This window comes from Eucalyptus grandis, chromosome 3, assembly GCF_016545825.1.
Source record: "Eucalyptus grandis isolate ANBG69807.140 chromosome 3, ASM1654582v1, whole genome shotgun sequence".
Taxonomy (NCBI): Eukaryota; Viridiplantae; Streptophyta; class Magnoliopsida; order Myrtales; family Myrtaceae; genus Eucalyptus; species Eucalyptus grandis.
This window is the reverse complement of record NC_052614.1, coordinates 67,804,923-67,816,847: the sequence shown is the minus strand read 5'-3', so window position 1 is coordinate 67,816,847 and position 11,925 is coordinate 67,804,923. Positions and strand designations below refer to the sequence as shown.

General features: G+C 37.2%; 1 protein-coding gene across 1 annotated transcript; it reads right to left on the bottom strand.

Moving 5' to 3' along the window:
• Nucleotides 1–5,466: 5,466 nt before the first annotated feature.
• Nucleotides 5,467–7,037, bottom strand: LOC104430573 (umecyanin). Its single transcript, XM_010043320.3, has 2 exons — nucleotides 6,699–7,037; nucleotides 5,467–5,971 (listed from the first exon to the last, which is right to left on the bottom strand). Exons 1-2 carry the CDS (start codon nucleotides 6,901–6,903, stop codon nucleotides 5,595–5,597), a joined length of 582 nt encoding a protein of 193 aa, XP_010041622.2. The 5' UTR covers nucleotides 6,904–7,037; the 3' UTR covers nucleotides 5,467–5,594.
• Between the last annotated feature and the right edge of the window lie 4,888 nt (nucleotides 7,038–11,925).

The following is an 11,925-nucleotide window of genomic DNA, read 5'->3' as shown; positions in this document are numbered from 1 at the left end:
GCCTACCACCAATTGCCAACTGTCTTTGTCTAGAAGTTTTGCCATTGCTTAAAATTTCAAGAAGAAATGTTTGAATCTCGACGATAGAAGCAATTGGCCTATTGCCAACGGCTGACTTTCTTTTCAAATAGTCTACAAGTTACACCATTGCTTAAAATTTCAAGATAAAATGTTAGAATCTCGACGTTTTCAAATAGTCTAAAAGTTTTGCCATTGTTTAAAACTTCAAGATGAAATGTTGGAATCTCAACAATAGAAACAACTAGCATGTCGCCAACTACTAGTTGTCTTTGTCTAGAAGTTTCACCATTGCTTAAAATTTCAAGACAAAATGTTCAAATCTCGACCATAGAAGCAACTAGCCTGTTGTCAACTGCCTTTTCAAATGGTCTAAAAGTTTAGGATGTGTATGACAAAATTTCTGGAATAGAAATTGAGAAGTTAAAAATTTTAGCTTCCGATTTCTTCTTCAAATGTATTTTTGGAATAAAAATCTGTTCCAGAAATAGAAAAATCAAATTGCGTACAAAACGGATTTATGTTCCAAACTTATTCTGAGAAACAGAGAAACAAATAAATAGATAAGTAGAAATTTTATCATACACGCCCTTAGCCATTGCTTAAAATTACAAGACGAAATGTTCGAATCTCAACGATAGAAGCAACTACCATAAGAAGCTCCTTTTCTCCTGAAGGAATTTGTTAGGAGTGTGCAACAGAAAACCAATACCTTCAACATGAGGAGATCGCCAAGAGGGAGACCAAGTCCAAGCCCGTTAATACTTCTAGTTGGACCTACTTTCACTAAAAAATTTAAGCTAATGAGTATTGTTGACACCTAAATTTTTGGGGTTAATTTTTTTGCTAAATAATATATATAAAAAAAAAAAAATCAAATCACATGGCATATAGTTTAGGCAAGTTTTATATTCCGTTAAGATTTTAGGTAATATACACTCGGATGTGTTTTTGCGCAAAAGGAGAATTTTTTGATCGAATATGCAAAAATATTGCGCGGGTGAAATAATATATTCGATCAAATTTTACACGAGCAAAATTGGCAGTAAAATATACCACGAATATATAATTTTTTGGGGTATAAAAGGAGTTGCGTACGGTCGAAAAGGGGGGCTTCTTTTGAAAAAACTGCAGAAAAAAAGAAAAAAGTCAGAACGTGAGAGAGGGAGAGAGAGAGAGGAGAAAGGTAAAAGGGCAAGGTGATTTGACCCCTACTGTTCATCATCTTCCCCAAATCCGCTGCCCCTCCTCTGCAACTTCCATACGCAAGGCTTCCGCAACCGTGCGTCCGCCACAGCCGCTTCGTCGGTTTCCCCACGAAGCTCGCCGCGACGACCTGACGCCATGCCTCGCCCACCGATGCTCGCCGCGCCGCCGAGATTCCCGACCCGAAGTTCCGCCGAGCCGTGACCTGCTTGCTGCTCGCGACTCCACTGCCAGGGTTCCCTTTGCCCGCGAGCTCGCACCGCCGCCTTGCCGTGTCGATCCGCGACGACCTGCCGCCTGAGCGACGAGCCCTACCCCTGCTCCGCTCGCGTTCACTCCGCCCGAGTGCCCACCAGCAGCTTGCACTACTGCGACGTTGTTGCCGCCTGACGCCAGAAGCCACGACGACCCGAGCAACACCTTTGCTCCGTTCGCGATCTGCCCACTGGAGTATCCAACGTCTCCGCCTACGTCCCTGTTCAGAGCCCGATCTGCTGGTCTCGCCCCCAACTCGTCTGCAACCCGCGACGCCCAAGCCTGCCGCGCCCACACCGCCGAGCATCGACGCCGGTCCACCCAACGCTGGCCCTGCCCGTCCGGACCCGAGCTTCCCTAGCTCCGCTCCTGTGTTGTTGCCACCGCCGGTTCACCTTGGCCGGAGCCTCCTTTGCCGAGCCGATTCGCCGGTTCCCCTTGGAGATCCACGAACGGTGCCTGGGAAAGAAGAAGAAAACGGAAAAACAACAAAAAAGGAAAAGGGAATTAGGTAGATTTTTATTATTATTATTGCTTATCTAGTTATAGCTTTTTTATTTTCTTTTATATCTAGTTTTGTTTAACGGAATTGTTCCTCTTAAATGTTTGATTGAGATTCCAACATGAAAGTGCCCCTCAAGCTAGGGGATTGACAGTTCGATTTTCGCGCCCGAAATCCGACTCGCAATCCTTTATAAAAATCGACAATCCAATCTCAAGCCCGAGATTTGATTTGCGATTTAATTTAAAATTGACAACCCGATCTCATGCACGAGATATGGTTCGTCAATTTTTAGATACCAATCTTATCTTATTTGATTCGATGTTGGTTGAGTCAGTCTTATTTTCATAAAAGAAAATCCAAAAAAATATTTGAGTTAGGATTAGATTTGCTGATTTAGGGTTAAAATTGCAATCTTATCTCGAGTTTTAAATAAAAAAAAATCCAAAAATGTTGAATTAAGATTAGGTTTGGTTATTATCTTTTATATTTAAAATAAGAATTTTATTTTAAATCATGGAAAAGAAAACCAAAAAAAGAAAGTGCATTCATTTAGGTTGTTAGTTTTTTATTTGAATTGCATATTAATTATGTAAATTTTAATTTCGAAATTAATAAAAAAAAACACAAAAAAATCATCATGCATATATCATGTTGAATTAAGGCATTCTTTGCACGTCATTGCATGTTAGGGTTGCATGTTTATCAATTATAGGTAGATAATCTCTCCTAGATAAATTGCATGTTTTGTTAGGAAAATAAAAATGCCCATGTCATATAGAATTAGGTCCATGAAATGCAAGTCATTTAGTGATTATTGTTAAGTTTATTTCTAATTAGAAATTGACCGTCATCAGATTAGGCCATTTAATAAATGTCACGTGACATATAGCTCGCATATTAAATTGCAATGTCGCATGTCATTTTAGATGAAATAATTTTGTACGTCATTGCATTGCATTGCACGTCATTAGAATTAAGTCATTTTTGTTAATTTAGATTGCATATTTAACAATTGCATGCTCATTAAGAGATCATAAAATTTTTATTCATATGGTTTAGGACATGTTGCCATGTCATATCATTTCATGTTAAATTAGTGGCATGCATTGCATATCGCATGATTTTCATTAATTAAGTGAAAACAAAACAAAAATTGCGTGTTAATTAGAAATCATATCTAGGACTGCTGATGTGAATTATAAACTAACAACGCAGATGCTTTCGTTGCTATAAGGTAAGTCCTGCAATTTATTCATTTGCTTTCTTGAGTGTTAAATTGATGGTTTGCGCACCTGCATGGTCACCTCACATGTTAGAATTTAAAATCAATTCAAGCTGCCTGCAAAAAATACATTTTTGAAATTAAAAGAATGGTACCGAAAGGGCATTAGAGAAATCTAGTGTAATCAAGTCCCCGTACCCATAATCTCTGGTTCGTAGAAGTAAAATAATTCTTCCATTATTTTACTTAGGTGTCTAATCGACCTACCATAAATTGATTAGTGGCGACTCCTAATTGAAAATCAATTGCATGTTAAAAACTTGAATCTAAGTCGCGAATTGGTATGGGCTTGGGAGAGCCCGAGTTAAGTCTAGGCTTAACAATCCATTAGCCAAAACCCTAGGTGGTTCACACCTCCGAAAAAATTGGTCGCGACAAGTATTAACTTATCTATACCACGTCAATTTCCCAATGTGAGATTTCTCTAACATAACTCACTCACACATGTATCTTACCATTCTTTCCCTCACATGTGAGCTTAGTGTTAGGTTCACTCCATCTTAATTCAGACATTCTTCTACATCAACTTCTTACTGGCCTACAGTGTTACATCGCAACACCTACCTACCTGGAAACCTTAATCATGGACTATGATACCATTTGTTGTGGGACAACACCTAAAGATGCACTAATTGAAGCACAAGTAACAAATGATGAAAGCAAAATCAAAATTACACGAGAAACAAGATACACGTGGAAAACCCAAAAAGAGAAAAACTACCAGGAGAGAGAGGGATTCACTATTTTCAATAACGAGTACAAGAGTACAATCCAACAAGAAGATAGGAAAAACAAAATAAAGGAAATTATGTGGAGGGTAGGGTTGGAGATGTGTTGTTAAATACATCTCTTTTATAGTCTGCCTTAAAAATAAAACCCTAAAGCAAATGTGCATGGTCCAAAATACCCTTATCACTATTTGCTGGGAGCGCGCTCGATACCTTCAATCTGGAGAGATCGTCAAGAAAGAGTCTAAATCCGAGCTTGTCAATATCTTCACTTAAAAGCTAAAACCGATAAGTTATGGCACAACTAAGATATATTGATTGTTCTACATCATATCAATTCTCTAATGTGAAATTTTTCTAACATAACTCGGTCACACATACATTCTAATAATTTTCAATTGCCTTCAAATCAAGTTTAACCCACAAATCATCCAATATTATGAGAACCTTCTCACTGGTTGTCCTCTACCTCCACTTTCCTTTTCACTTATGTGTTTAACTATCATATTGTTATTCAATCACCGACGGAGAGAAACAGCAAATGAACCAAAAAAAGCCATATTTTATGCCTTAAGGTCCGGAAAAAAAAAATCTTGAACTTTCGATTTTGAGATAACTTTCAGCTCATAATATATTGAAATGTGCGATAATAGTCTCGACCTTCTATTTCTTACCAAAAATGGAGGCAAGATGGGCGAGGTTGGTAGAGACTTATTATTTCTATTAAAGTTATATTTTCCTTCATATTTAATTGAAAGAAACTTTCTCCAATTGTCGGCTGTGCAGGGTTCCCCTGGGTCACAAAAAAAAAATCTCCAATTATTCTTTTAATTATTTGATTATAAGTTATGGAAATCACTCGAAAGTCACAGCACGGTCAAAGAAAATTTCCTCCAATTAAGTATTATAAAAGTAAATTCTTTAATATGTTCCAAAAGTTCATCCAAAATTGCTGCAGTTGCATCACATTTGTTTTCTATAGTTTTTTTTTTTTTTTTGGTAAATGACCCAATTCGTTGTGAAACATGTTTTTATTAATGCTGGAAGTGCAATGAGTTGGCATAGAAAATCAGTTCATAAAGCGAATTTTTCATAAATCCAATTTTGCATATGCATCTCACCCCTCTATCGATGCCTTATTTTCCGCGCACTAGAACACTTTGATTCCTTTTTTAAAACTTTGCCTCTCATTAAGGCTGGTGGGAATACTGGATATATATATATATATAAAAGGTTGGTGGGAGTACAGTGAATAGCAGACCGAGTCCAATCAGCAATGAGGTAATCACGCCATCCTTCTTTGACATTTTTATTATAACTTTGAATGTTAATTGCAATAATCTCCAACAGGGGTGGATAAGTTGGTAAACGCGACATTGTCGGATCGATCGAGCATGACATCACCTGTGAGCCCGTATTTATTTACTTAGGAAAAAGGAAAAGGACAAAGAGAATTATTCCTCAAGGCATCATATAATAACATAGAAATTACGCAAGTTTTATTCTCATCGACAAGAGAGACAATGACATAACGTAGGTACATGACGACAATATTCTTATTCATACAAATGAGAGACCTAGTCAATCAACACCAAAGCTCCTACCACATCATAAATAGATAAATGGCCATAGAAGTGAACATGGCACCGCATGAGACATACGCATAAGTGCCGGAACTGGGCGGTGGTGGAGGCGGAGTGGTGGTGGTGCCAGGCGGGGTGGCGGTGCCAGGCGGGCTGGTTGTGCCGGGCGGGCTGGTGGTGGGGCCGGAAGTGGTGCCGACCGTGACAGACAGCTTTTGGCCCTGCGAGCAATGAGAGTCGTGGGTGCATATGAAGTAGACGGTCCCGGTGGTATTGAGGGGGTAGTTCACCGGCGGATTAGTCAGGAGAGTGATCGGAGAACCGGTGTTGCAGCTGCTGAAGTCCGACTCCGAGACGATGGCAACGTCGTGCTGGCCAGAGACGAAGTTGAAGACTGCAAAAGCAATTAAATTTATCAATTGCAATTAAAATCACAAAGGGACTACATATATATACACACTATTTATATATCTCTACGATTAAAGACTATACATGTCCATCTCATGCTACCTTTTCTGGAGCAATTTAGAGAAGTTGATGAACATTTCTCGCGTTGACTTACAAATCTAAGCTATATAAACGGTAAAAGAAAAAAAAATGGTCTTATTTTTGTCTATCATCCAAAAATTATGCATAATGTAATTGTCTTTTGTCATTTTTTCTGATTATATGAGGCGTCTAAACTTCTTAAATCGTTCGATTAATCTCATCGAATCACTATGGTCTTCTCATCTTATAAGAATCGAATCAATTATTAAAATAAGAGGCCCTCGAAGATGATAGTAAAAAAGTTGTATTCGCGGATGATCAAGTGGGCAAGAGAATTTAAGCGGCAAAAAGTCGAATTAAGAACACTTAAGTGGGTTGAATAAAGTCCTTATATATTGCTAGTTCATCATTTTCGTCATTGTCAGATGCAGGTAAGATGTAATGGCCTGAAATTGATATTAGTCAAGTCAATCATAGCCCGCATTAATCAAAGGATGCCGTCATGTCAAATGTTCTATAAACAGTTTTGGCATTTAGTGGGAAAACTGACCCTAAATACGCAAACTTTCTATGGCCGATGGGCACGACTGATGCAAGTCGATGAAATGGCGATCGGGGACGGGGATTTGTACCTAAAATGTCGCCCACGTTGAAGGTGTTGCCGCTGGCCCAGCTAGAGTAGAAGGAGGCCCCCCCGTTCACCACGTTGGTCCAGCCTGTGGAGCCGCCCACCGTGTACGTCGCCGCCTCCGCACTCCTCAGCATCACCAACAGTTCCACTGCCATCACCACAAGAACACGGACCGCCGAGTTGGTTCTCGCCCTAGCCCCCGCCATCTTGCTATACGAGAAGCCGATGTGTGTATCTCAGGTCGCCCGCTGTACCTAAAATCTATTGGCTGCTCTTGCGAACCAACGATGCAGTCGAAGCGCGTTTATGCCTATGCGTGCATTTTGTGATGCATCTATGCTCGCTTATGTAGTTGGAGAATTCGAAAGTAGTTGGGAAGTCCCTTCTTCCATCGTCGGATGTTGAAAACACATGCTTTGATTTGGTCGGCCCTGGAATATTTTCTTTAGGGTTTGGTGAGTGAAATGATGGTTTGAAAACATAAGGTCGTATCTATAATTTATTTGCATTTAATAAACCTTAGATAAGAAAAGGATATTCAGCAGTATGATCTGTCTTTGTCTTGAATTCGCTGTAAATATTTATATATACCTTTTGAAACAGCTGCCGGCCCCTTCTGCTGAAGATTAGAGGAGGAGAAAGATTTGAGGAGAGAGAAGAGATTGATAGACGAGCATTTTTTTTTTCCAGTGTCAACCTTGCAGCGAGAGTTTCACCTATACCTTCACCTTCATCGGCACAAGCAGCTACTATACCATCCTACCAGTTCTTCAAACACCTTTTATGAGATGCGGTGGAGTCTACTTTCCCTATCTGAAAGGCCCCCTAATTCTCGGATGTAATTTTTTCTTATATTTTACGTCCCAAAATTCAAAGGAATCAGTTTTAGGATATACTCGAGTCCAAAGAGAATAGATTGATAGACAAGCATTTTTTTTTCCGTGTGCAAATTTCTTTTGCCAGAAAATAAAAGGGGAAACTAAGGGGGTTCCGCATCTTACGTTCATTCGAATTGTAAATGTTAAGTATATTTAAAGTTTTAAAACTTATAAAGAAAGTGTGATTAAGTTCTAAAAATTTCAAGAGGTGCAATCAAGTATTAAAACTTATCAAATTAGTGAATTAGTTCATTTTATTAATTCCGTCCAACTTGGCTAATAGATAATGCTGACATGGTCATTTTTATTATTTTCTTTCTCTTACATGGTCATTTTTATTATTTTCTTTCTCTTACATGGCTTCTTTTATTAGTTTCGCTCTCCTATGTGCTATTGCCCTTATAAAACATGAAACATAAGATCACAAGACATCGTTTTGGTCAAAATCATTATTTTTTATCCAAAATATTATTTAAATTAGAAAAAAAAAAAAAAGCCAAAAGCAATAGGCCCCCATTACTGCCACCCCATAGTGGCCGCAAAGGGCCGATAGTGGCTAGGCAATGACCAACAAGGGTCATTGGTGCCTCGGTAAGGACTCTATGGCCCTTGCTCAGATCTGGAAACCCTCAACCAGATGTTGGTGAGGGCACCTCGCATCAACCAACCCTTGCCGAGGCCTCAGCGACCATTGCTAGCCCTTCTTGTCGATAGTGGGGTGGTATTGACGAGGGCATGCTGCCTTTTTGTGTTCTTATCTTTGAAAAAATAATAGCCTTTTTATTTTAAAATCTAATTTAATTTGGTTAAAGGAATTAGGATTTTGACCCAGACAACATCATTATAGTCTTATATTATATATTTTAGTAATGTCAATGACATGTATGAGAGAGAATATAATTATAAAAAGCCATGTATGCATTTTCTACCAACATAATTAGACGAAATTAATGAAAGAACTCAATTGCACAAATTTGATAAGTTTTATAACTTAGTTGCACTTTTTGAGAGTCAATTAATTCATCCCTAAAATTTGGTGAACAACAATGTAAATTTGATAGACTTTGTAATATCAAATGGTCTTAAATATAGTTAATTGCTTGTGATTTCTTAGGGTATCAATTTTTGGGCGCATCCAAATCAATTTCCCCTCGTTTGTTCGGTCTCCTTTCACCTCCCTTTTCTTTTATCTATGCTATGAGATCGACTTGATATTTCTGTTCACTCGCCTAGGGAAAGAAAAGGCAAATGAAGCAAGAAAATACATCTTTTAGGCCTGATGTCCAAAAGAAATGACCAACTTTTGGTTTTGAGATAACTTTGGCTCGAAACATATTGAAATGCGTCAATAAATATCGCGAAATTTATTTTCAAATTGAAATATTTACAATGTTTTCTAGAGTTATGTTTTCCTCCATCCTTAATTGGAGGAAACTCTCTTTAACGATGCATTTAAAAGTAAGCTGTGAACGTCACTCATATATAACGGCACGATAAGCGCAAACTCCTACGTAGAATAGGGGAAAATATGGTTTTTATTTTATTTTTTAAAGTTCCGCCAAAACAGTGGCAAAGGTCGCAGATTTTTCTTTATTTAAAAAAGTCAATTTTCTATATGCATCTCACCTCTCTATCATTGCCTTATTTTCCATGCACTAGGACATGTTCATTCCTAGGGTTTCTACTTCGCTTCTTGTAAAGATTGTTGAAAATCGTCAATACCAGACCGAGTCCAATAAGTAATAAAGTAATCATGCGATCATTGTTTGATACATTTAGAGAATTATGTAAGATGCGAAAGTGCAACTCAAGATCTCCATAGCGAGAATCAATAACATATATAATTGAGTAAAAAAATTAACGTATCTAATTTGGATCGTCACTATTCCGCATCAAGAACAATTTCAAATCAGGTATGTTAATTTTTCTACTAGACTATATATGTATTCTTGGTTCTAGTTATGGAGATATTGGATTGTGCTTTTGCATCTTACATGTAATATGAGAGCTTCCATAAATTAGAATGCGAACGTAAGGTTTTGCCCTTTTTTGTATTTTTTGTTCAATAAAAAATCATTTTAGTTACAAAAACAAAACAGGTTTATCGAGACAAGCAAAACCGTGGCCGATGCATGGCTAGGGGAGGCCGCACACGCGGCCACATGCCCTCACACACAGGCAAAGCCGATGCGTGGGTTGCACGCACCGAGGTTGACGTCACCGTGACGTCAACGACCAGTGACCGGCGACCTAACCCATTGACTTGACTCGATTGATCGTTGACTGACCCGACTTCGACCAATTGAGCAGCCCGACTCAATTCTTCGTTGACCGAACCAGTCAACTGATAGGACTAGACATTGATCAATTGAATTGGAAGTTGACCTGTTGAACCGATCACACCAGCGGTCAGACCTGTCCAGGTGGCCCACACGTGCACTGCACGCGCCACACACTCCAGAAGCCCATGAGAGCTCATCTGAGCTCCGATTGGGGCGTTCTTGGAGTCTATGTACTCATATGAAGATGCCCTACATTGTGGCATATCTTCTTTTCTTTTTTTTCTGTTTGATGATAAAAAAAGATGGATGTGAAAATATGTATAGAACCTTAAATATACATATTTTTAGGGTATTTTGCGTATTTTTTTGTATTTTTCTATGATTTTGGAAATACAGATTCTAGTTTACAAGTATATCATCACATAAATATTATGTAGAGTGTGATTCATTGATAATATATATAAAGTTTAACTTATATCAATGAATAAAGTAATGTAATTGGCATGATATATGATTTTAGTGATAAATTGCCTCTATCACTAAGATATCACTAATATTAAAATCACATGTATATGGTGTATATGAGAAATAAAGTTTACATCTTCAGTATAAGAGAATTTTGAGAATTCAATTGAGTTGTAACTGCTAAAATAGCACATTTAATTGGATTTGAGAAATATTGGTCTCGTATGATGATGTAATATATTTGTTCTAATACGTGGTCATACTTCCAAAAGAGATAATTGTGTTTTAGTTCATGGAATGATGCATGAACAACATATGGTGGAGAACTGACTATTGTAGTAGTTCATATACAATGATGAATACATAAAGGTTGGAATATATTCTCATGGCCATTGTCATGTGAAAAGCATACAACTGTATATCATGTATTCTGCTCAAATATAATGATGCATGTAACTCTCTAAATGCGTACTTGTACGTTTTCAAGTTACACAGTACTCACATGATGTTTACTTGTTATTTTAATCACCTTATCTGTAATTAATAACTCCATAATTATTGAGGTTCTTACTAGTTTGAACTTTAAGTAGTGGAAAGAGAATTTTCTATTTGGGAAAAAACAATTGGATTTGCCTATTATCCAAGAAGCGTTCCATTTATGAGCACTTGAAAACTAATTTGCCAGCTGACTATACTTCCAAAAAGATGGTGGAAACCTTGGTGGCCCGAAATTATATATTATCTAATGTCACAATTAGGACACATCTACAATGACTCTTCAACATAAGGTATGATAGTTTTGATAAAGTTAGGAATTACGTTCTAAGAATGGTAGATGTAAAGTCTAAAAATCATACTCATAGAGGAATCGATGAAACTACTGGCCATTCTAACAGTCTAGGTCCTAAGATAGATTTTTTCTAGAAGGATTGATGATCGTTAATTCTTTTTAAAAAGAAAGATCACATAAAGATAGACCGCAATAGATATATAAAACTTGACTATTCAAGCGTGAGCCTATAATTAATGATCTTTTGGTATTGTTTATGAGTCCAATACTTATGATAAGTACGTCCAGTTCATAGTGGTTAGATAGTGATATAACAAATTATGTTGTTTACCATAAGAGATTCATAAATTGAAGGAAGCCAAATCAAGGTGAATCATAGCTCACTAAGGAAAATAATGGTAAAGTCAATGTTGAGATCATGGAAGATATCATATTAATTCTAGATTCTAGTTTTAATAAGAAACACATTTTATGTACCTTCTTTGAGAGGTATTTTAGTTTTTGCATCATGTCTAAACATATGTAGCTATTTTTTTCCAAATAAAAGTACATATATGTTATTTTTATGTTCATTAATTCACATAAGATTGAGTATTACAATATGTTCAATGGATTATACAGATTATGTTTAACTCCCAATGATTGTTTCCAAAAGACTTCTATTTAAGGGATAGTCTTATGCATTAACATCTTGATCACATGTATAAAGAAAGGGTACAAGGGCTAATAAACTTGAGATTCCGTCTACTCTTAACAATTATTTAAATATTTGTGTTGATTATTGTAGAAGTACAATGACTAAGATAAATAATA

Coding starts and splice junctions, on each gene's coding strand:
- LOC104430573 (XM_010043320.3), bottom strand. CDS start 6,903: ATGGCGGGGGCTAGGGCGAGAACCAACTCGGCGGTCCGTGTTCTTGTG. Junction 5,972..6,698: donor CAACGTGGGCGACATTTTAG/GTACAAATCCCC, acceptor TTGCTTTTGCAG/TCTTCAACTTCGTCTCTGGC.